We start from the raw sequence: 25420 nt of genomic DNA, 5'->3' as shown, positions 1-25420 counted from the left end.
CTCCAATTTGGAACTGACTGCCTGGAGCCTTTGCCTGGTTGCTTACTTAGCATTGCTCTCGAGTACTCATCCTCAACTGCTGTCAAGGTCACGAATTCCACCGGCAAATACCTCATGACAGTTGATCAGATATTGGCTCTTTACACTGAAGCTGCCAAGCGTGGATGAGTCACTATGAAGGAATGTTCTGAAGGACCATTTAAATGCAAAGGTTGCACACCACTTCTGCCATGCAAAAGATTGAAGCAGAAGGTTCAACGGTGAGCTGAAACAGATCACTACAGCACGACACCTTTCCATACCACATTCATTATTCCGTCAACAGCAAAAGTATCCCATATCATCAAGGTCGAACGTACTCTAGATTTGATGGACTTGTTTTGACCCTCAAATTTTTGAGTCGGCCTTATACTCTGAAGGGCACCAGAAAACCCTCCAGAACAGTTCAAGAATAAGCCTGTGGAAAGTTACTTCTTCAAAAGCAAAAGTATCTCATATCATCTCTTATCCATTTGCTTCTCCTTATCCTGGCAGTTGAATGAGAGACAAGGAGAATGAGAACAATCAACCGGAAGCCGAAGTCAAACCTCTGATCCTGGGTTGCTTACTTGGAAGTTTGACTGCTTACCTTGTCTGTCACCTCTTTCGGCAGATCTCCTAGCTCGGCGACTTGGGGGACTCCTACTATAGGGTTTGTATCACACTTGACTAAGCCCGAAACTACAACTAAGCTTCAAGTGAAATTGATACATTACCTTGTGCGTCAACATCAGCTAAATACACCATTCCCGGATGGAGGAAAAGTACTTCCAGAGAAGGGCAGATGAAGATCAGACCACACTTCGGTACTTAGAAGTTTCGTGATTACTCAAGGGATTGGATCTTGCAAGTCCCCAACCGAGGAGTTTCCCTCACTCGGGAACTTAGGGGAGCACTGTTTGTACCATACTTGACCAATCCCGAAACTACCGAGCACCGGCCAACGCTATACTGTCAAGGACCCAGAAGAGTTCCCCTCCGACCAGGAGGCCAATCACTACTCGACACGTGTCAAGATTAGAAGCCAATCAGAGCGCAGCACGTGTCAACATCAAGAACCAATCATAACATGACACATGTCAATGTGACAAAGCTACAAGTTTTTCTATAAATAGGGGTCATTCCCCCACAATATTGCCTAATGCCATTTGTGTTAAATCATTCACAAGAACTCACTAAATTGAGAGCTTGATCCTTTGTACTTGTGTAAGCCCTTCACTACTAATAAGAACTCCTCTACTCCGTGGACGTAGCCAATCTGGGTGAACCACGTACATCCTGTGTTTGCTTCTCTGTCTCTATTCATTTACGTACTTATCCTCACTAGTGACCGAAGCAACCAAGCGAATGTCACAAAACCTGACACTTTCTGTTGTACCAAAGTCTTCGCTGATTTTGTGCATCAACAATATTGATTGATGCTTATTACATTATATTCTTATGCTATTGATGCTTATTACTTTTTGAGCAAAACCTTATATGTGCCTAGTTCAATTTAACCCACATTCAAACAGAAACTACAAAATCATATGTAAAGACAGGTTATACCTGGTGGTCTCATATAGTAGTCAAGTTGTATTTTTTTAATTAAGGATATTGTAGCTAATCTTTCAAAAAGAAACTAATATGTTTCTATTTTATTATGAAATGATAACATGAAGAAAAAGAATGATGAAGCAGATCCAAGAAGCACTTAAGGGTACTCCTTTAAATCAAGTTTTTATCGGAGGGTTTCCTCAGATGAACAATTGAGAGTTCAATTGGATTTCCAAAATGAAGATGAAAGTCTGGTATTAAAAGTTAAAGGCTTTTTTGGCTGCAAGTGTCGTAGACTTCTCTATTGTTAGCACCTCAATGTTGATGAAAGTCTGGTATCAAAAGTTAAAGGCTTTTTTGGCTGCAAGTGTCTTAGACTTCTCTTTTGTTAGCACCTCAATGTTGATTAGACTTTCCTTTTGTTAGGACCTCAAGTTGTTTATGTATAAGTGTTGATGCCCTTCATGACGAATTACTACCAATGAGATAGGTCACCCTGAGTTAGATTGATATTGGGATGTTTATGTTATTTTGTGGGATGTACACTTGATGAGTGTATTCGACTTATGTGCTTTAAGTGTTGATTAATGAAAAATGTGAATTAAGTATATTACCTTATAGTTATGAATTGCAATTCTAGATTACGAAACAGGAACAAGTAATTAATTCATCATATATTATTCCTAAATAGGTATTTGATTTAACATATGTGACATAAGTTGTGTCACATGTCAAAAGAATATGTGACGATTTCAATGTCATTTAATGTTAATCATATCATTCTGGGATTATATTGGGTGACGATAAAATCATCACTTATAAGTTTGATATGAGACGAAAAACATTGGTCACTGACTTTTTTATTTTATGATGCTTATTCTGTCACTTACAAACAGAATATGTGACGAAATTAGCGCCACGTAAAAGAAAAATATGTGGCGACTCTAACATTCGTCACGTAAACTATCGGTGGCGCTGTATAGGTGACGATAATTGTGACGCTGGAATTTCATCACATATAGTCAAATGTGACGAATTTTCATATTTATGTGACGAATGTCTGTCGCCACAAAAACCCTATTTTCTTGTAGTGAAAAAATTTGTAGTTCACCGGAATTTCAGAAAGAATAGAAGAATTAATATCCATGTTACATTATATACATGTATACATATGTGTGTGTGTGTGTGTGTGTGTGTGTGTGTGTGTGTGTGTGTGTTTTGATATATTTCCTAAGACAACTTGCTAGCTACCTCTATCGTAAACTAATAAATGATTGATTGGTAGCTCATAGTTTTGTCAATCCAATAATATTTAGTTAGGGTGAGTAAGTTTGGTTCTCAATTATTGTAACTTAAGTGACGTCTCCTTTTGGTTACAACTCATAAATATGCCTCGGCCAAACTTCCTATCTTGAATTAATGGATTGCTTTAAATTACTCAGTCTTGCTTAATTATGATTTACTCTTCCAAACAAGATTGATAAAGAAAGCAATTAAGTACAAGAAGTAAAAATTAATTAAGATATACAGGATGATAACTTTTTACCAATGAGTGAGAAAGAAACACATATAAAAGATTTACCATCGCCGACCTTAGTCTTTTACTTTGGTTTTGCTGTTTGTTTGCCTGGCGCAAGACTATGAGGATCATTTCGTGATATTTCACAACAAAGCTTCCTTGCTAAAAAGCTTCATCTTTGCAAGTTCATTAGAAAGTAATACAAGATTTTGTCCTCTCGTGAACATTATAATTGGATGTACAAATGTTGTATTGTCTTTTTATTATATTTGTAATTGTGAAATTATATTCTCTGTCTCATCATTTCAATTAATTATTGGGATCTTTCTCATTCAAAACAAAAGAAAAGGTCCAATAAAACCAAACGAGCAACAAAGTGACAAAAGGCTGCTAGGGTACGACAAATGAATTGAATATTCAAGATAGAAGCCAAGCAACCACGGCATCAGCGTGATCATCATCACCAGCAGCAGTAGCAGATTCTCCTTCCCGCAACCAAGACAGCATGTTTTGTCTGTCATGGCCATCCCATAAGTAGTCATGCTCATCAGTCCCAGCTTGGATAAGTACACTCTCCCAATCCCATAATATATGATCGTGAGTTCCGAATCCACCAGCAGTATGACCATCCTCCATATCACAATTACTAGCATTTGTCAGTGACATCGAAGAGCCGCATGAATGCAAGTCTCCCGTGACAACTTGTCCGTTTGAGTTTGAGATCGACAACGAGCAAAAATTACCACCGCAGCTTCTGCTCTCTTGCTCCTGATCGTGATGATCATCACTGGCTGCCGTAGTAGTAGTAGTCGTCGTTGTCATCATAATTTTATTTGGACACATGACTAATTGGTCACATGACGATGGTAATTCTGTGTCCTGATGATGATCCGCGTCCGTAAAATGATCAGCATCTTGATGAATGTTTATTTCACTTGCACTTAAAGCCAAAACACCATTTGGATCCAGTATCTCGTCCTCATTAATATCGTCCATCAAGTAGTCAGTAAACCCCAACAACCCTCCATCAATGCCGACAGATTCATTCATATCACCATCGTCGTGTACAAGTGGATGTGGTCCTAAAGTTAGTTTTCCGCCATCAGTTTCTTTCTGATGATCAATGACCGTTGCCATCATTGATATTCCTCCACCTCCAGTTTCCTGCTGCTGGTCCGGGGCCTCAATTAGTAGCACGTAATCGTCTTGCATGGTGTCCACGGTTTTATTATTATTTTCAGTAGGCAAGGCAGTTGCCTCGTGGACATTATTTAAACGATCATCATCAGCAGCAGCAGAAACATTAACGTCTTTGTGGTGGCTCTGGCTCAGCCGGGCCTCGAGGCCTTTGGGTTTGGTGGTCGAGTAGGTTTTGTTCTTCTTCATGGCCCAGCGACTGGTTCTGCCACCTCTTCTTTTGGGAGGGGGAGGGCCTAATTCCATAGCTGCCGAAACTTCATGACCAGCTGGTAGGGAACTGGTGCTGATTTCAGTAGTAATGGCGGTTGAGGTGGTGTGCCTCCTGAAGGTGTCAATTTTCCTGCTCAAGTGAGAATTCCAGTAGTTCTTTATGTCATTATCGGTTCTTCCTGGTAATTGACTCGCTATCAAAGACCACCTGCATATACATTCATAATCATATTAATCATTAATTAACCAGCAATGATAAATCAAATTTCATTTGTATTGCATATGCTTGGAAAGAAAAGAAAAGAGCATAATATACTATATACGGTGTGTGTGTGTGTGTATCATGTACTGATGATATCTACAGCTAGCTAAGTTTCTCCTTGTTCCCCTTTATATTAAATGTGAAGGGCCAAATTTTATGGTCCCAAAGAAAAATTGTCAAGTAAAGTCAGTTTGATCATAGAACACGAATATAATGGAAATCAGATTCAAATATTAATTCTTAAATTTTAGGAGATACAATTTCTTGGACAAGACTCTTTCTCTAACATACATAAAGACAAGAAAATATGTTAACATTGGTAATTTGTGCTAATCATATAATGGGACGTGAAAGAGAATTTATACATACTATTGCATGATTGGCACAAAACATGATTAGCACGAAACATTGTAGTTTGCAGTGTACTTACGTCAACTATATCTTACAATGTCATGTGAAAAAAAAAATATATATATATCTTATTCATGGTATTGCATGATTTTGACATAGAACACCATAGTAATTCTGTGTACTCGTGAAATTATAGAAATACCATGTGAAGAAAAGTTAACTCATAATAAGAACGTATTATTGTAATAACAATTATATATACTCATATAATACAAATCTTTGTAAGCTAATTCGAGAGGGTCTTTCTTTTATTTTCTTTTTTAGTGAATTGTAACAATGATCCCTCAACTTTAATCAAATTGGAGCAATGGTCCCTCAACTAAAAATTCATTACCATTGATCCCTCAACTTATCAAAATGTGTAGCTATAGTCATTTTCATCAATTTCATCAAAATTTTGTCAAAATAAGTTATGTTGGAATGACCGTTTATACAATTAGGGTCCCTCAACTCATCAAAGTGTGTAATTATGGTCTTTTTCGTCCACTACGTCAAAATTTTTGTCAAAACGAGTTATATTAAAAGAATCATTGTTACAATTGGGTTAAAGTTAAGGGACCATTTTTTCAGTTGAATTAAAGTTGAGAGACCAATGGTAATTGATTTTTAGTTGAGGAACCATAACTGCATGTTTTAATGAGTTAAGGAACAAATGGTAATAAATTTTTAGTTAAGAGACCATTGCTCCAATTGAATTAAAATTAAGGGACCATAGTTACAATTTACTCTTTCTTTTTTGTACATGTGGCCTGTGGGTACATTTGATATACTTAGATATTGGTAGGAGCTTCTATGCATATCAAATCGGAGTTTTAATTAAAGACGCCAATTGTATGTTTATGTTTTTTTTTTTTTTCCTGGTTAGGTAGATTACGTCTTACAGTTACACGTGAGTTGATATAATCAAGATTCACTACCAAATCAATAGTATTACCGTAGTAAGGTAATATTAAGAAGATAAAATTTGTAGATAAAATTTTGAAAATTAAGTGACATGAGAGTTAATGATTAGTTTATTACTTAAATGTTGATAACGTATTTATTCTTATTGGTTACACGTCATTTAGTTTACAAATTTAGTCTCTAAATTTAGTATTTCTAGCATTACCCATAGTAGTAGTATCCTTTCTGTGCTTTTACACTCGGACCTCGTCGACGTAGAGTAATGTTATGAAAATTAAAGTTGTAAACTAAATTTGTAAATTAAATAATATCATCAATAAAAAATAATTACATTAATTAACATTTAAATAATAAACAAATTTTTAATTTTTAATGTCATCTAATTTATAAATTTTAATTTATAGATTTAGTTTCCTGTTGACGTACGGTGTAAGCGTGCTGGTCTAGTTCTAGTTCTTTCTCAACTAACAAAAAAGGCAAATTTATTTGCTGACTAATGACAATGACAATTATGACATGGACAGCAAACAAAAGAATCCGAAAACTTGAGAACCGGCACGTACAACACTCATGAGTCATGACAAGAGGATACCCAAATATGGAATTGGATCCTCTCCGAGGCAATCCTTCGGGATCCTCTGACTAATGTTAAGTGAGCTGTTTTTTTTTTTTATCTAAATGCTATAAATAGGTGACCCTCTAAAAGTTATAATAATTGTAGTTGTTGAATAAAAATTTAACGGCTTTCTAATCCCAGTCAGAAGGATCTGAGGGTTTGCCTCGGAGAGGATCCAATTCTCGCAAATATAACAGATATAAAGAGTAATGTTATTCATACCATTTTTTTGTACCACATTTTCATACCACCTTAAGTGGCATTTGATGTGAATAGTCACATCATTTGAATTAATCAGATTTTTAAATTTAGTTCATTATTTAATAAACTAATAATTAAGAAAAACTAGTTAATTAAATTATGATTGTATTATACGAGGGGGTCTTTCTCCTCCATTTTCTTGGGTTTTGCAAATTTTTCAAATGATGTGGCTATCCACATCAGTACCATATAAGGTGATATAGAAATATAGTATAAAAACATAGTATGAATATCATTACTCATATATATATATATATATATATATATACCCCTCTCTTCTCTTATGGCCTGTTTTCGTTTTTATGTATTAGTTTTGCTTTTTGGTTTGGTAAAATAAGTATGATGTGTGAAGGGGAAGGGGTTGGCCTAGGTTAGCAATAATATGGTTCAAATTCTTATTTGATGAGAATTAAATCTGTAATATTTCATTTACAAATAAAGATGAAGTGAACAAGAAAATAATTAAAATTAGGCTACTTAAGAATAATTAATGCAAAGGTTATGAGTGCGCGACTGACCTATTACCCAAAGAAGCATGCAATTTTATGATGACATCTTCCTCTTGAGAAGAAATATTTCCTCTCTTTAAGTCAGCTCTCAGATAGTTTATCCATCTCAATCTGCAACTCTTACCACACCGCAGCAACCCTTCAAGTTGAAGAATTTATATTATTAGTAATTAGTTAAATTGTACCATGCATTATTATTACCAAATTCATGATCCATTTGTTATAAAAAAAAGAAAGAAGTAAAAGTAGGTACCAGCATTCTTGGGTAAAGACCTCCAGGAGCCTTCCCCATTGGCCTGGATATAACTGAGTAAGATTTCATCCTCGTCCGCAGTCCACCTTCCCTTCTTGAGACCAACTTTCTCACAGCACGGCGCCCTCCCCATTTCTATCTCTAATTAATCTCTCGACCGAACAAACGATATCGAGTTGACCAAATGCTTGCTGCCTATAATTGTATATAATGTGCAGCAAGAAAGCAGCAACAGAGATAATTCACAACTCACAAGTAACGGGTCCTCACTGAGACGACGAAGATCGCTCTGAGGCTGCGAAAGCGAGGGTTTAAAAAGGTGATTTACACAAGGACAGGGTCCCGCAGGGATTGATAAGTATGAGCACCCAAGGGCCGAGAGAGAAAGAGTCAGAAATGGAGGTGGGAGTGCACCATTAAATAAAAAGTTGGTTGTTGGTGACGGAGGTGTGGTGGAAGATTGTGCCACGAAGGCCACATGTCCATACCACATCGTGGCTGCCTGTGTGTCGAGGACCTCGTTACGGGGCTTGCATCTCCCACGTTGATGAGCCTCCCGGCCCTCTCTTTTCCTCCCTCCCTCCCTCCGTACCGAGGTCCTTCCTAAATATCGAATGTCCTGTTTGTGTTTCTTAGTCTCCAAAATATTTATTGTCATCTACCTCCTCTCCCACGTCGTACTTTTTTAATATCCAGTCACTTGAATTTGAATCATTTATATATATATATATATATATATATATATATATATATATATGTATGTATGTATGTATGTATGTATGTATGTATGAAAGAAATGAGTGAATGAAGCTATCATAAAATCAAGGGTTCTTTAGATATAGACTCTTGCAACTCTTATTTTCTAGACAAAAACCCACCTAGTTATAGACATCCAAATAAAACCCAAATTTAAAAATGATTGCCAACTATATAAGTAATTGACCTATTATTACAAAATATTTACAATTTGTACCACAATATTCAAAATAAAATCAATAAATGTTATTACTCATATATTATTACCCCTAACACACACGTATATACGTTCAAATGTATATATTACTACCATAAGCTCAATATATATATATATATATGTGTGTGTGTGTGTGTGTGTGTATACATATATAGTTTACCTATATATATATATATATATATATATATATATATATATATAGACACACAAACACACATACATACATACACACATACTATATATATATATATATAGTACTACTATACGTTCACATATTTATATATACACACACACACACACACATGCACAGTACTACATATATGATCAAACATATTAAACTAATTAATCTACCTATATTTAAATTTATGATGAGTAAATAACATATATTTTGTAGGTAAATTAATATTGAATCAAATAACACTCTTTTATTTTGTAGGTTATTTATTTTTCATGTATTATTACATATATTTGGCACATTTTATTATTATAATATATATGTACAAATAATAGGTAAATTAATCTTGAATAAAATAAAATTGCTTTATTTTGTAAGTAAATTAATTTTGAATCAAATAACATTTCTTCATTATGTAGGTATTTTATTTTGTATGTATCATCATATATATTGGGCACATTTTATTATTATATGTACAAAAATAGGTAAACTACTATTGAATAAAATAATAACATTTTTTATGTAGGTAAATTATTTTGCATGTACTTTGTTGATGCACAAAATCAGCGAAGACTTTGGTACAACAGAAAGTGTCAGGTTTTGTGACCTTCGCTTGGTTGCTTCGGTCACTAGTGAGGATAAGTACGTAAATGAATAGAGACAGAGAAGCAAACACAGGATGTACGTGGTTCACCCAGATTGGCTACGTCCACGGAGTAGAGGAGTTCTTATTAGTAGTGAAGGGCTTAAACAAGTACAAAGGATCAAGCTCTCAATTTAGTGAGTTCTTGTGAATGATTTAACACAAATGGCATTAGGCCATATTGTGGGGGAATGACCCCTATTTATAGAAAAACTTGTAGCTTTGTCACATTGACATGTGTCATGTTATGATTGGTTCTTGATGTCGACACGTGCTGCGCTCTGATTGGCTTCTAATCTTGACACGTGTCGAGTAGTGATTGGCCTCCTGGTCGGAGGGGAACTCTTCTGGGTCCTTGACAGTATAGCGTTGGCCGGTGCTCGGTAGTTTCGGGATTGGTCAAGTATGGTACAAACATACTTTGCATATATTGGGTTTGCTTTATTATGTAGGTAAATTATTTTGCATGAATTTTTTTTGTATATCAAGCTTTTTTTTATATATATATATATATATATATATATATATATATGTGTGCGTGAAATAATTTACCTACATTTATATGTAAAATATAATTTTATTGACTCAACTAATCATGTATTACTACATTTATTGGGCATGTTTTATTGTTATTATATATTAGGCAATGAATTTATTATTTTTTTATTTTTGTGAAATCATTAATTCTCCCTTACAATTTGTATGGAATTAATTGTGTAAATCAAACATTCAAATAGGGTGTTTTGGGCATCGAAAATTTTTAAATGTGTAAAGTCAAATATAATTAATGAATTTGCTGATGTGGAATCTAGTCAATGGGTTTTATTTAAATAAAAAACTTATGTCGGATTTTATGTTGAAAAAATTAAGTTTCAAGGGCTAAAGTCATATTTTCAGTAAAATCAATTAGTTATATGAGTTCATAGTTTACATTATCTCAACATTTAGTACTCATGGCTGGCGTTCGCATACCTAATCATATTTGTAAGGCTATGTCGGTAGCTGAGTCTACTCTCTACTTTGTATTAGAGATTAAGTAGAGACGTAAATCCTACCCAGCTAGGTAGATGATAAGTTGTGAAGTACCGAGTACGTACGTACCAAGTAAAAACAGGTAATGTGCATATGATCATATCAAATCATATTCATACTGAATTTACATTATTGTAATAAAAGCCAACTCGTGATGATTCATGGATATCATTCATATACATAGCTAAGGTTCTGTCCCCTGCTCTGCATTACAATGAAGTTTAATTAAAGATATCCAATGTGTACATACTATAAACTATTTAGTTTTATTAGAGCATATCCTCAGTGGAAAACCTTAGTTTAAATTAGATTATGTAACATCCCACATCGTCTAGAGGTGTGGATCATGTAAGCCTTATACGTATATTATCATCTCTACTTAGCACGAGGCTTTTTGGGAGCTCACTAGCTTCGGGTTTCATCGAAACTCTGAAGTTAAGCGAGTTCGGGCAAGAGCATTCCCAGGATGGGTGATCCACCTGGGAAATTCTTGTGTGAGTTCCCAGAAACAACATCGTGAGGGCATGGTCGGGGCCCAAAGCGGACAATATCGTGCTATGGAGAAGTCGAGCCCGGGATGTGACAGATTAATCATATAGTTCGTTCTTTTGAAAAAAAAAAAAACTTGTGGTGTTCATGTGCATGTTTATCTTTTGTCAAGACCGAGTCTTGCAATGTGGGTTTATAACTAAGTGATTAAAGTTATTGGAATTGAATTTACGACTTAATTTCCATGTATTCCATATTCTGAATATAAATACATAATACAATCCTTGTTCTCCAAGGAAACAATAAAGGACACAAACAAACCTTTCTTAATAAAGGACACTAATAATTACACAATATTTACATTCCCTTTTTCTATCTATTGACTCACGCCAATACTCCCCCTCAAGTTGGTGCATAGATGTCACACATACCCAAATAGCCAAGAGAGTCACCAAAGTTTCTACTGCACACGGCATGAGTGAGAACATCCGCAAGTTGCTCCTTCGAGTTTACAAACGGTATTGACACAATCTTCTTCTCAAGCTTTTCTTTAATAAAGTGTCGATCAACCTTAACATGCTTCATCATGTCATGCTGAACTGGATTTTCTGCTATTTCTCTTGCCGACTTATTGTCACAATACAATTTCATTGCTTCTCTTTGCTTAAACCCGAGACCCCAAAGTAGCTTCCCCAACCAAATAATTTCACATATTCCATGCGTCATACCCTTGTATTCGGCTTTTGTAGAGGAACGGGACACAACCTTTTGTTTTTTGCTTCTCCAAGTAACTAAGTTTCCTCCAACAAATGTGAAATACCTAGATGTAGACCTTCTATCAGTCACATCATCGGCCCAATCAACATTAGTAAATCCCTCAATCCTTATATGTCCATGACATTTATACAAAATTCCTTTACCCTAGGCAGACTTCAAATATGCCAAGATTCTCATTAATGCTAACATATGATCCACACTTGGTGAGTGCATAAACTGACTAACCACACTTACGACATAGGCAATATCAGTACGAGTGTGAGAAAGATAAATCAACTTTCCCACTAGTCTTTGATATCTACCTTTGTCAACCGGTTCCTGATCTGGATAAATTCCCAGATAATTTTTCTATACGATAGGAGTGTCTATAGGCTTACATCGCAGTATGCATGTTTCCTTTAACAAATCTAGAACGTGTTTACGTTGAGACAAGAAAATACCTCTAGATGACCGAGCTACTTCCACACCAAGAAAATATTTCAAATCTCCCAAATTCTTCATCTCGAACTCGGCGGCAAGGTTTTGTTCTAGCTTCATCATCTCCTCCAAATCATCACCTATTATTATCATGTCATCCACATAAATAATTAAGGTTGTCACTCTACCATTTCCCCGTTTCACAAATAACATATGATCCAAGTAAATTTGATAATACCCAATCCTCTTCATAACTTAAGTAAATCTACCAAACCATGCACGAAGTGATTGCTTAAGTCTGTAGAGTGACTTTCACAACCTACATACTCCATATTCCATCCGGCATTGTACCTTGGAGGAAAATCCATATATACCTCTTCTTCCAAATGCCCATGAAGAAAAGCATTTTTCACATCAAACTGTTTCAGTGGTCAATTCAAATTTGTAGCTAAAGAGATTAAAACTAGTATTGTATTCATCTTCGCTACTAGAGAAAAAGTATCCTGATAATCAACACCATAAGTTTGAGTATAACCCTTTGCTACTAACCTCGCTTTATACCGGTCTACCGATCCGTCTGCCTTATATTTGATTGTAAAGACCCATCTACAACCAACCGGTTTCTTTCCCTTACGTAGCTCCATTACCTTCCATGTATCATTCTTATGTAGTGCCATCATTTCCTTATCCATTGCAACAGCCTATTTAGGATCATTCACGGCTTCCTCAACTCGGGTTGGTGCTTGGATTGCTTCCACATTATTTACCTAGGCTTGACATTCCGATGCAAGGTTTGAGCATGACACATAATTAGCTATTGTATACTTTACTTTTCCTTTAGGAGAAAACCTGTCAAGAGGAACACCACGATTTTGCCTTGGCGGTAACTTATATGTACTCATAATATTATCTTAATTAGTTACATGAGCATCAATGATACTTCCCTAAATGATATTCAGAGAAAACACATTGAGTGGCATTGTCGAGCTCGAGAGAGAGAGGGGGTGTGGGTTTGGTAGCTAATGGTTGCTGGAGCGACGTAACTGGTTTGGTAGCTCATTGCCTACACTATGCATCACACTCGGCATTCTGTTGCCGAGAAAACACAGCCGGTTCGGTGCTCGGCGGCTGCATGATACTCCAATTCTCTGCAGTGTCTTGCCGAAAGCCATCGTCTCCATTCTCAACAATGCCTTGCCGAAAGCTTTCACAATTTTCTTTTTCAACAAATGCTCCCCATGAGTTACATATTTCCAACCATCCAAGATCACCATTAGTATTCTCCCCGTAGTGATCGGAATGTGATGGAATTGAAGCATAAAAGAACTCGGATTTAGAAAAAGTAACATCCATGGTCACATACATATGGCGAGTTTTAGGGTGGTAACACTTATACCCTTTCTGTTGAGGAGCAAATCCCAGAAAAACACATCGGTGAGCACATGGATCCAACTTACTACGATGAATCTTATGAATATGAACATAGGCTACACACCTAAATACACGAGGAGTAATAGTATTGGTTGACACAACGAGAACAAATTTTGTCAACACTTGGTAAGGTGTACAAAAGTCCACAACCTAGGATGGCATACAGTTAATCACATACATGGCATAGGTGACAGCTTCAGGCCATAACCGTTTAGGTACGGACACACCAATGAGCAAGGCACGAGCATTTTCCAGGATATGACGGTTCTTTCTCTCAGCAACCCTATTTTGTTGTGGGGTATGAGGACAAATAGTTTCATGTAGAATTCCTTGATCCCAAAGAAAGTTGGACAACTCGAAACCAATATACTCACCTCCATTATCAGAGTAGCGAACCTTAATAACAGAGGAATATTGTGTTGCAACCATTTGAGAGAATGACCGAAACACCACACTAACATTGTTGATGCACAAAACCGGAGGGGTTTTGGAACAACGTAAATCCGACCGTGAATCTGCAAGAAAGTAAAGAACACAAGATGTATCGTGGTTCACCCTAATGTTTGGGCTATGTCGACACTGATTATTGTATTTCTCTGAGATGTTGAGAGAGAGAGCTTCTCTGTGAGGATGAAAGCTCTGAGAAGGTGAGGGTATGGCTTAAGAATTGGCCTTCTCCAAATTAGGAGAGTGGGGAGTCCTTTTATAGAATAAACGCTCATCACTTATTACATATTTGCCCATTCCTTTATTACATAATTACATTTAAGTCCCCCCAGTATTTATACGAGATCTAAATACGGAGGCCTTAAGTATGGTACAAACAGTAGTCCCCCAAGTCTTTAGTTAAGAGTGTCTTTTGGCTGGAGACTTGAAATTCAATCCATGTGTGGGCCGAAGTAACAAGATGTCGTCTAGGACTGATACTCTATATGAGGCGATGCTCAATCTGAAATGACGTTCAACTAGAAGTAACACATGTTGCGAGGCTGCTCGGCTTGTGGCTTGTGTTGCCTTGGTTGGCTCAGCTTGTGACGTTGAAGGTGAGGGAGTCCATTTTATATAATAAGGGTTCGCTCCTCAATACATAAATGATGGGCTAGAATTGATACTCGCAGCGAGGCAGTTGCTCAATAGGCGGCGATGCTCTCTAATAAAGGTGAGATAGTCCCTTTTATAAAATAAGGGCTCGCTCCTTAGTACATGAATAATGGGTTAGGAGTGATGCTCGGGCGAGGCGGCGATGCTCTCTAATGATGGTGAGGGAGTTCTTTTTATAGAATAAGAGCTTACTCCTCAATACATAAGTGATGGGTTATGAGTGATGCTTGCGGCGATGCGGTTGCTCAGCTAGCGGCGATGCTCTCTAATGATGGTGAGGGAGTCCCTTTTATAGAATAAGGGCTCGTTCCTCAATACATGAATACTGGGCTAAAGTTGATGCTCTCTAATGATGGTGAGGGAGTCCCTTTTATAAAATAAGGGCTCGTTCCTCAATACATAAGTGATGGGCTAAGTCCCCCAAGTAATTTTTCATAAGGCCCAGTTGAGGCCCAATATATGGTACATAATGTAGTCCCCAAATTCTTCAAATTGAATCCATGTATGGACCGAAATGGCTGTTGTTCAGAGCCGATATTTGTATGCCCTGCACTGAAGCTTTGTAGGTAAAGCTTTGCAAGTGAAGCTTTTGAAGCTGGAGCTTTTGTAAATGAAGCTTTGAAGCTGGAGCTCTGTAACTGAAGCTTTTGAAGCTAGAGCTCTGTAAATAAAGCTTTTGAAGCTAGAGCTCTGTAAATGAAGCTTTTGAAGTTGATTGACATGAATGATGCTCATGAATGTTTATATGTTGATTGACATGAGTGATGCTCATGGATGTTGACATGAGTGATGCTCATGAATGTTTATGTATGATTGACATGAGTGATGCTCATGAATGTTGACATGAATGATGGTCATGAATGTTTATGTATGATTGACATGAGTGATGCTCATGAATGTTTATGTATGATTGACATGAGTGATGCTCATGTATAATTTTGGAGTACTAGACGTACTTTTGATCACATGGTTGGTGATAATAGCAGTAGGGTGAAGAATAATTTTGGAGTACTGGGCGTACTTTTGATCACCTGTTGGTGATAATAGCGGCAGGTTGCCGAATAATTTTTTTGTAGTACTAGACGTACTTTTGATCACCTGGTTAGTGATAATAGAGAGACTGACTCTTTTGGGCATATGGGCTTTGGCCCTCCACATAACATTCCAGCCCATTATTTTGGGCTTGCCCTTTTTTTTTTTTTTTTAATTTTTTATATTTTTTTATTACCCTCTGATTGGGTTATACAGATGTCTGCGAGAGATGAGAAAAATAAATTACATCATTCAAAACAAAGGTTTCGACACAAAAGCTTCGACAGTTGCAGATCGTTGGTGCGTACTGCACTTACTGCGTACTGGGTTGTTGCAGATCTTTTTCCATGTGCGTATTGTGCCTACTGAACGTTTTACCTTTTCCTTTCTCTTTATTTTTCTTTCTTCTGGCAAATGACAGACAAGGGAATAATGCCATTTCCTTTTTTTTTTTGCTTTTGCACCTTTGTTGCTTTTGCTTTACTGGTGGTCGATGCCCATGGAATCTGAGGAGACTGCATTGGATGCTTGCAATGATCTCCCGCACTTGCATTTCCAGCTCATTGGCTTTCTCCTTTTGCTTTCTACTTTTGCTTTCTCAGAAAATGATTTCACATGGCTATCACCCTGCAAAGAAGATGCAGGGGATAGGTCATTAAGCTCGGGGTTATGCATCAGGATTTGAAGCTGGAGAACTTCTTGTTCGACAGCGAGGAAGAAGACGCGGCGCTGAAGGCGATGGACTTCGGTCTCTCTGTATTCTACAAGCCCGGTGAGACTTTTTTATGACACCGTGGACGGTAGAGGGGTCAAGCACCTGGTGCCGCTTGGCTTTGCGGAGGTTGGCGACCAAAATTACTGCTCAAGTTCAAATTCAAACCCATTGAGTTATGGTGACAGCTCGTCCCAGATATGCCAGAATGATTTCCCTGTACCATTTATGTCCAGCTGTGATCTAAACTCCTTACCAACCATAGAAGCCGATACTGCCTCATGTGTTGCCAGCCATCACCAATTCACAACAGACCAAGAAAAGAATTTGGAGAACGAACAGTTTTCTGCATTACTGAAATTCTTGATGGATGAAGGTTTCTTGCAGAACATTGTGGAGTTGATGGTGTGGGCAGTGAATACTGGTGGTCAAATGATGAAGCTCCAGAATTTGTTCTTCTTAACAAGGAAACAGAGCTTGATCCTGAAGACCCATCGAAGCCCTAAATATCAGTGAGATCCTTTCTTCCAAGACCGCAACTTTGAAACCCAAAAACATCAATTGTCTTGTTTATACCATATTTAGGGCCTCGTATATTTGGGCCTTAGGCCTTGTATTTAGGCCTCACACTAAAGCCCATACTTTGTAAAAGAGGAGGAACCCCTTATTCTATAAAAGGGGACTCCTACCCTCATTCTAAAGGAGGCAAAAGAGCCAAGCCTAAGAAGGCTAAGAGAAGCTCTCATTACATTCAGGAGAGACCTCACACCACCGAGGCTCTCCTCTCCCTTCTCTTCTTTCTCTGGGGGACTTCCCCCAAACACTTGTATCCATACACTTACAGAGAAACAGAATCAACTACAGTGTGGACGTAGCCCAAACATTGGGGTGAACCACGATACATCTTGTGTCATTTACATTTCATGCAGATTCACGGTCGGATTTACGTTGTACCAAGACCATCCGGTTTTGTGCATCAACATTTGGCGCCGTCTGTGGGAAACGACACAAAAAGTTATGTCGGTTCTCTTTCATTTTTTCACCTTCATCGTGAATCTGCAAAATCACACAAACCCAGAAACCAAAGTCACTGCAAAACCCATATCTCAAAACTGCAGAAAGGAAAACTCCAAAACTCAAGAAAAATCATATGCTGAATTTTGGATGGGAACCCATGAGTCTAAACCTTTCTTTCCGATTCATAAGATCTCGCTTCATCTCTCCTAGTTCCCCTACGCTCAAACGACGTCGTCCAGCTCTCACGTTACTTCACCATTCTCTATCTGCGAAGCATATTTCTACATAAACTACTGAAGATGAACAACCAAATGAGCAGGACGGGGCTTGAACTAGCAAATTTGCTAGTGACTTCTCCCCTGCACCAGTCATGGGACGCGGTCCAAAAGCAAAAGCTCCAGACAGCTTCCACGACGTTGTTTCACCATTCTATCTCTGCAAAAGCTCCAGTCAGCTTCCAGACAGCCGCTCATACATCAGAGAAATCAACCACTCATTCATCCACCATCACTGATTGCTAACGGCGGTGCTGCCGATGTTGAGTCAGTTCCGGCACATGTCACCGGCTGATTCGCCTCCGTTTACAGCGAGGTCCAGGCCTGTCGTATCGATGCACTTCCTCTCCCTTCCGTGCTCAGAAAACCCTTCAAGGTCGTCGACGGTCCGTGCTCAGAAAGCCCTTCAAGGTTGTCTCGGTGCTAATGACACTATCAAAGCTTTCGACAAAAATGGATGATGAAATTGCCCAGATCAAGACAACCATGAAATCCAATGTGGATGTGAGCTTCAATTATGTTGGTTTTTAACACAACCATGTCAACAGCGCTTAATGCCACCCGTCCCCACGTTAAAGTTTGCCTTGTCATAATGGAACACGGCGCGATGACAGTCCCATTTACTCCAGTTGCTGCCAAGAAAGGTATCGTCCCCGACAAGGGAGCTGTGACCGACGCCCACCACCTTTGATGGGTCTATAACCTACCCCTTCAAAATTTTCAATCATCCAACAGTGCAGCCAGTGGGAAGAGCTTCCTGCCAGGTAACCTACCCTTTCAGGTTTTTTCCAGTCAACATGCGCCAGACCGACAGAGGGATTGAGAGAGAATCCCAAAACTGAAAAAATGGCAGAGAAGAAAGCAAGCATAACCCACCAGCTTCAGGCCGCGAAGCACAAGTCCGGCAAGTCCTGCAGCCATATGTTCTTCAACCAGGACCACCGTTATTTCTCCGTCGCCACTGATTCCGGCTTCCATGTCCTTCTCTGCAACTCTTTCAACACCTTTACAGATTTGGGAAAATAAGCTCGAATTTTTCAGCTTCATGCCCTCCCATGGTGTGCTGGATCAAATCTTCACTCGGGTCTCTTAAATCGGCATTTTTTCCAAAATGGGTTGTTTTTCCAATCGGAGAATTTTAATGGGGTTCTGATCAAATCTCGATCTTTGGGTGTCTATGCTAGAGCAGCTACAGAAATATCCCTACATCTATCTCATATCCCTCATCTCTCTCCTGTTCTTGGGCGTCCACACCGACATAGATCTCTCTCTCTCTGTTTCTCAACTGCCAAACGGGATTTCTAACAAATTCAGCAGTCTGGTGGTTTGAAATTTTGCTCTATCAGAATTTGAATTGGAATTGGGGCTTCTCAGCCAAGAAAAAGAAAGGAGGAAGAAGAGAAGTTTCTCCTCCGCTACAAAGCCCAAGCCCACCACCACCACACCACACCAGTCTTCCTCCTCTACGACTCCACCTCCATAACCGACGCAGATGGCGATCTTGCCGGTTCTGGGCTGACCCGCCAGAAGAACGGCCCGACCCGTGATTTTTCCTTCCTTGATCATCTGGAGAATGATGCCAGCGGCTTTTCGGGTGGAAGTCTGGCCCACCATGCCCTTGGAGACGTCACGGCTTCAATGGAGACATCACCATGTATCCAGTAGAAGGGCTGGTTACAATCAGTCCCAAGTTGCTTTTCAGATAGACCCATATCATGGAGCTAAGGTTCAATGTGGTGGTGGACAGAGAAAGCTGATGAAAGAAGATAAGAATTTTTTTTTTTATCTGATGAATTAATATGTCGACTACCAACTCAAAAAGAAAGAGACACCATCATCAAAAAATAGGCAAAAGCAATCATCCACTAGCAGTGGCACGAGCACCACCAACGGGTCCTCCACGAACTCCAACCATGCACTCACTCATGCTGTAAACATGTAGTGCAGTGGAAAAGATAAAAAAAAGAAAGCAAAAGGAAAAGCAGAAAAGGAAAAGAGAAAAAAAAGAAAAGCAAAAGATCTTCCTATTATTATGATTCCTTATGTCTGCCAGATAAAGAAACAGAGAGAGTACAGCAGAAAAACACTGGCATGGAATAAACACCCCACCAGAATGATGTAATTTATTTTCCTTATCTTTCGGAAACATCTGTATAAACCCCATCAGAGGGTAATATGTATAAACCCTATCAGAGGGTTAAAAAAAAAAAAAAAAAAAAAAAAAAAAAAAAAAAACGACAAAACCCAAAATAAATGGGTTGGAATGTTGTGTGGAGAGTGAAGGCCCATAAGCCTAAAATAGCACCAACCAGGTCATCAAAAGTACGCCCACTACTCCAAAATTATTCGGCAACCTGCCGCTATTACCACCAACCAGGTGCTGAAATGTACAACCCTTACTCTCCTTTATGCCACCAACCAGGTGATTAAAAGTACGCCCAGTACTTCATATCATACATGAACATTACTCATGTCAATCATACATAAACATTCATGAGCATCACTCATATCAATCACACATAAACATTCATGAGCATCACTCATGTTAACATCCATGAGCATCACTCATGTCAATCAAACATTCATGAGCATCACTCATGTCAATCAAACATTCATGAGCATCACTCATGTCAATTACACATTCATGAGCATCACTCATGACAATCAACTTCAAAAGTTTCATTTACAAAGCCTTAGCTTCAAAAGCGTCATTTACAAAAGCTCTAACTTCAAAAGCTTCATTTACAAAAGCTCTAGCTTCAAAAGCTTCATTTACAGAGCTCCAACTTCAAAAGCTTCATTTACAAAAGCTCTAGCTTCAAAAGCTCCATTTACAGAGCTCCAGCTTCAAAGCTTCACTTGCAAAGCTTCACCTACAAAGCTTCAGTGCAGGGTATACAAATACCGCCCCTGAACAACCGCACTTCGGCCCATACATGGATTCCATTTGAAGTCTCCGGCCAACAGACTCTATTAACCGAAGACTTGAGGGACTACATTATGTACCATTTATTGGGCCTCAACTGGGCCTGATGAAAAATACTTGGGAGACTTAGCCTATTATTTATGTATTGAGGAGCGAGCCCTTATTTTATAAAAGGAACTCTCTCACTTTCATTAGAGAGCACTCATTATTCATGTAATGAGGAGCGAGCCCTTATTTTATAAAAGGGACTCCCTCACCTTCAAACGCCACAAGCCAAGCCAACCAAGGCAACATAAGCTACAAGCAAAGCGGTCTCACAACATGTGCTACTTCTAGTTGAACATCATTTCAGATTGGGCACCGCCTCATATCGAGCATCAGTTCTAGATGACATTTAGTTACTTTGGCCCACACATGGACTGAATTTCAAGTCTCCAGCCAAAAGACTCTCTTGACTGAAGACTTGGGGGACTACTGTTTATACCATATTTAGGGCCTCGTATATTTGGGCCTTAGGCCTTGTATTTAGGCCTCACACTAAAGCCCATACTTTGTAAAAGAGGATGAACCCCTTATTCTATAAAAGGGGACTCCTACCCTCATTCTAAAGGAGGCAAAAGAGCCAAGCCTAAGAAGGCTAAGAGAAGCTCTCATTACATTCAGGAGAGACCTCACACCACCAAGGCTCTCCTCTCCCTTCTCTTCTTTCTCTGGGGGACTTCCCCCAAACACTTGTATCCATACACTTACAGAGAAACAGAATCAACTACAGTGTGGACGTAGCCCAAACATTGGGGTGAACCACGATACATCTTGTGTCATTTACATTTCATGCAGATTCACGGTCGGATTTACGTTGTACCAAGACCATCCGGTTTTGTGCATCAACATGTCTCATAGCCACCAAACCCGCCAAGACAACCCCCACAAGACCACATCCCCCCTATCGGCCTCGATAAATGATCTCAATTTTGCTTCTTTCACCGTCGGTGCAAGCCCGAAGTTGATGTAACCGTGCTCCACCAGAAACTCATAAGCTGAGTCTACCAAGCCTTTGTGCTTTGAGCGAATCGACTCCAGCGCTAGCTCCCGGGTCAACCAGAAAGACACATTTGACCTCCAGCGAGACAGAATGTGGTTCTTCCCGACGATATAGTTGGCTTGCTCAACACCGCCGATGGTGGGGACCACGTTGGCCTCGATTTCCTCCTCCGTGAGCGAGTTGACCAGAAACCCCTTTGATATTGCGATTAGGGATTTGACGTCGACGTCTTTGTTGAGGTCGGTGCGGTGATTCTTGGCCAACGACGGAAAGCCATTGAGCTCCGTGAAGAACTTCTTCCTGCGATGACATCTTTTGGCTGGCAGACCGGGTTCAGCTAGGCTCAGTTCGATAGGGTTTTGGATGTGCCGTTGATCGAGAAATGTGTCTTCGCTTTCGGGAATGGGCTTAGATGAGTCATCTTGAGAGTCCGAAACGGGGGCTTCGATGATCGTTTAGGGAGGTGCCGATGGGTTTTCCGACAAGTGGTTTTCGTGTGGGGTTTGAGAGAGAAAGAGAGAGACTTGTGAGGATGGAGAGAGAGAAGATGAGCATCGGGATTAGACCTTTGAGTTATGGAAGGTGAGAGAAAGGGAGATAACCTTTGCTGGTTTTGGGTTTTGGGATTTCTCTTGTTTCTTCCTGCATGGCTTTTTTTTTTTTTTGGAGCCGAGATCTGTGACTGATTGACTGTACATAATGAGACGTGAGGAGAAAGAGAAAGATGAGAGAGAGAGATGTTCTGTCTCGATGGATCTGCAGATCTGGGTTCTTATCTCCCCTAAATATCTGGGCCATCCTCTGCCATTCTGTAGGTGTTTGGTTTCTTGGATTTTGCAGATTCACGGCGGAGGTGAGAAAATGAAAAAGAACCAACATAGTTTTTTGTGTCGTTTCCCACAGACAGCGCCAAATGTTGATGCACAAAACCGGAAGGGTCTTGGAACAACGTAAATCCGACCGTGAATCTGCAAGAAAGTAAAGAACACAAGATGTATCGTGGTTCACCCCAATGTTTAGGCTACATTCACACTGATTATTGCATTTCTCTGAGATGTTAAAGAGGGAGAGAGAGAGCTTCTCTGTGAGGATGAGAGCTCTGAGAAGGTGAAGGTATGGACTAAGAATTGGCCTCCTCCAAATGAGGAGAGTGAGGAGTGCTTTTATAGAATAAGGGCTCCTCACTTATTACATATTTTCCCCTTCCTTTATTACATAATTACATTTAAGTCTCCCGAGTATTTATACGAGATCTAAATACGGAGGCTTTAAGTATGGTACAAACAAACATCACTTTTATTCTTCATCACATAAATCCAAGTCATACAAGTGCAATCATCAATGAAGGTAACAAACCATTTAATTCCAGACAAAATACTAACGGGAGAGGGACCCGAAACATCAGAGTGCACAAGATCAAAAGGAAACAATATTTTATTCATACTAGAAGGAAACGAAGTGCGATGACTCTTTGCGAGAATACATATTTCACAATGTAAGTCTGATTCTTTTATTTCATGAAATAAACTAGGCAACATACGCCTTAAATAACCAAACGAAGCATGTCCTAACTGACAATACAATAACAAAATTTCTTGCAAATTATTGGTACAGAATGCTACTGCATTATCTCTGCCAAGAACGACATCATCCACATAATATAACCATTCTCTCTTAGTGCCACGCCTAATTATCTTCTTGGTCTGAATATACTAAGCAAACAAAACATCGGATACATAAGTACAACACAATCTAATTGCTCAGTAACTTGAGGAATAGATAACAAATTATGAGACAACGAGGGAACAAGCAGGCAGTGATGAAGGGGAAGGGCCGGCGTGAGGTTCATAATGCCGGCCCCCCAAACTGGTGATGTTGTTTCGTTAGCAGTTGCAAGACACTTCCGTAAACTTGTTGTCATACTAGTAAATAACTTCTTATCAAACGTCATATGATTGGTGGCACCCGAGTCTAGAATCTAACATGTATGATGTTTCATATCAAAGGCTAAAAGAACACGCCCCATACTGCCTTCACTAGGAGTGGTCAGAGCTTCACTAGGAGTGGTCGGAGCTTCACTAGGAGTGGTCCTAGTCAACACGTTTTAACTTGGATCACTAAAGGGGGGCACGACAGGTACGGCATCCTTGGTGGTAGTGGCAACAGATACACCACTTCTACTTGCTCTATTAGCGACTCGTTCCTTAGCATGTAACTTTTTCTTCAATCCAGGGAACCATTCAGGTACTCCATGTTTTTGAAAACATGTATCTTCTGTATGACGAGTTTGCCCACAAAAAGTGCACTTCAAATTATCCTTGTTTTCCCGAGTGAATGGCCGAGAATTGGCCAATGGTGATGGATTAAAGGGCTGGCTACATAAAGGTGGCCGTGACATCATAACCACGGAATGAGCTCCTCCTTAGTTTCCAACACCACTACTTCCCATCATGGTTGCATGGCATTGTACTTCCTGCCTAACAATTGAGAACACCTCAACCACAGATGCTAGAGGTTGAATTCTCAAAATATCACTACGCACTTTGTCAAAAATAACATCAAGCCCTTCTATAAAGGCATACATACGGTCCAGTTAAATCTCATCTCGAAGTTTCTTCAAGTCAATATCACACTTCATCCTGATTGGTCCTCTTTGATCCAATTCTTGCCAGACAGCTTTAAGATCGGTATAATATACACCGATAGGTCTCCTTTCTTGGCGAAGTCAAAATGACTTCACATTCAAATCATAAATATGAGAAATATCAGACCCATCATAATACGTTCGAGCAACTTATTCTCATACTTCTTTAGCGGTACGAAGATGAATGAAAAATCCCATGATGGTAGGATCCATGGAATTAATCAACCACCCTTTCACAATTGCATTCTTCGTCTCCCAAACTTCATACTTGACACTGTCCTCCTTGGGCTCTTTGATGCTCCATGTCACGAACCCTTTCTTACCACGTCTAACAATATGCATCTCCAATACCTTGGACCAAAAAGGATAATTTGATTCATTCAACTTCACGGTGCTTGGTACGGTCGATGCATCGCTCTGAATCACCACGGGACTCAATACCGGGTTGTTGGTTGGTGTGCGGGAACTACCTTCCAACTTCAAGGTTGAGTCATCTCCTATATTTGCCATCATGACTTATAGAAAAGAAAGAAATAATCACAGCACCAAAGTTGTGCAATAAAAAACCTCACAGCAGCAGCAATACACTACCTACAATACCAAGATACACGGCCTGAACTGATTTTTGCAACAACAGCGCAAGAACCAATTCGACCGACACAGCAGTGGAAGGAAAAAAAAGTTTTACAGCAGCTTGGCTCTGATGCCAAATTGAATTTACGGTTTAATTTCCATGTATTCCATATTCTGAATATAAATACATAATACAATCCTTGTTCTCCAAGGAAATAATAAAGGACACAAACAAACCTTTCCTAATAAAAGACTAATAATTACACAATATTTACACTCATTTCTTATTTACATTCCCTTTTTCTACCTATTGACTCATGCCAATAATTGATCGCATGGAGAATTAAGTCAAGTGAGTAAAATATTCATAATTACTCATATTAAACGTGTCTGAGCCCTCAGGTTAGTAAGGCATACCCTCTTCTAATAGGGGTGTAGCAAA

General features: G+C 39.0%; 1 protein-coding gene across 1 annotated transcript; it reads right to left on the bottom strand.

The window, feature by feature from the left end:
* Positions 1-3326: 3326 nt before the first annotated feature.
* Positions 3327-8248, bottom strand: LOC126588420 (transcription factor MYB11-like). The gene is made up of 3 exons (XM_050253504.1): positions 7720-8248; positions 7476-7605; positions 3327-4712 (listed from the first exon to the last, which is right to left on the bottom strand). The coding sequence occupies exons 1-3, from the start codon at positions 7850-7852 to the stop codon at positions 3512-3514; spliced, it is 1464 nt and encodes a 487-aa protein (XP_050109461.1). The 5' UTR covers positions 7853-8248; the 3' UTR covers positions 3327-3511.
* Between the last annotated feature and the right edge of the window lie 17172 nt (positions 8249-25420).

The sequence above is a fragment of the Malus sylvestris genome, chromosome 11 (genome assembly GCF_916048215.2).
Source record: "Malus sylvestris chromosome 11, drMalSylv7.2, whole genome shotgun sequence".
Taxonomy (NCBI): domain Eukaryota; kingdom Viridiplantae; phylum Streptophyta; class Magnoliopsida; order Rosales; family Rosaceae; genus Malus; species Malus sylvestris.
The sequence above is the reverse complement of the archived record's forward strand: the minus strand, read 5'-3'. Positions and strand labels throughout refer to the sequence as shown.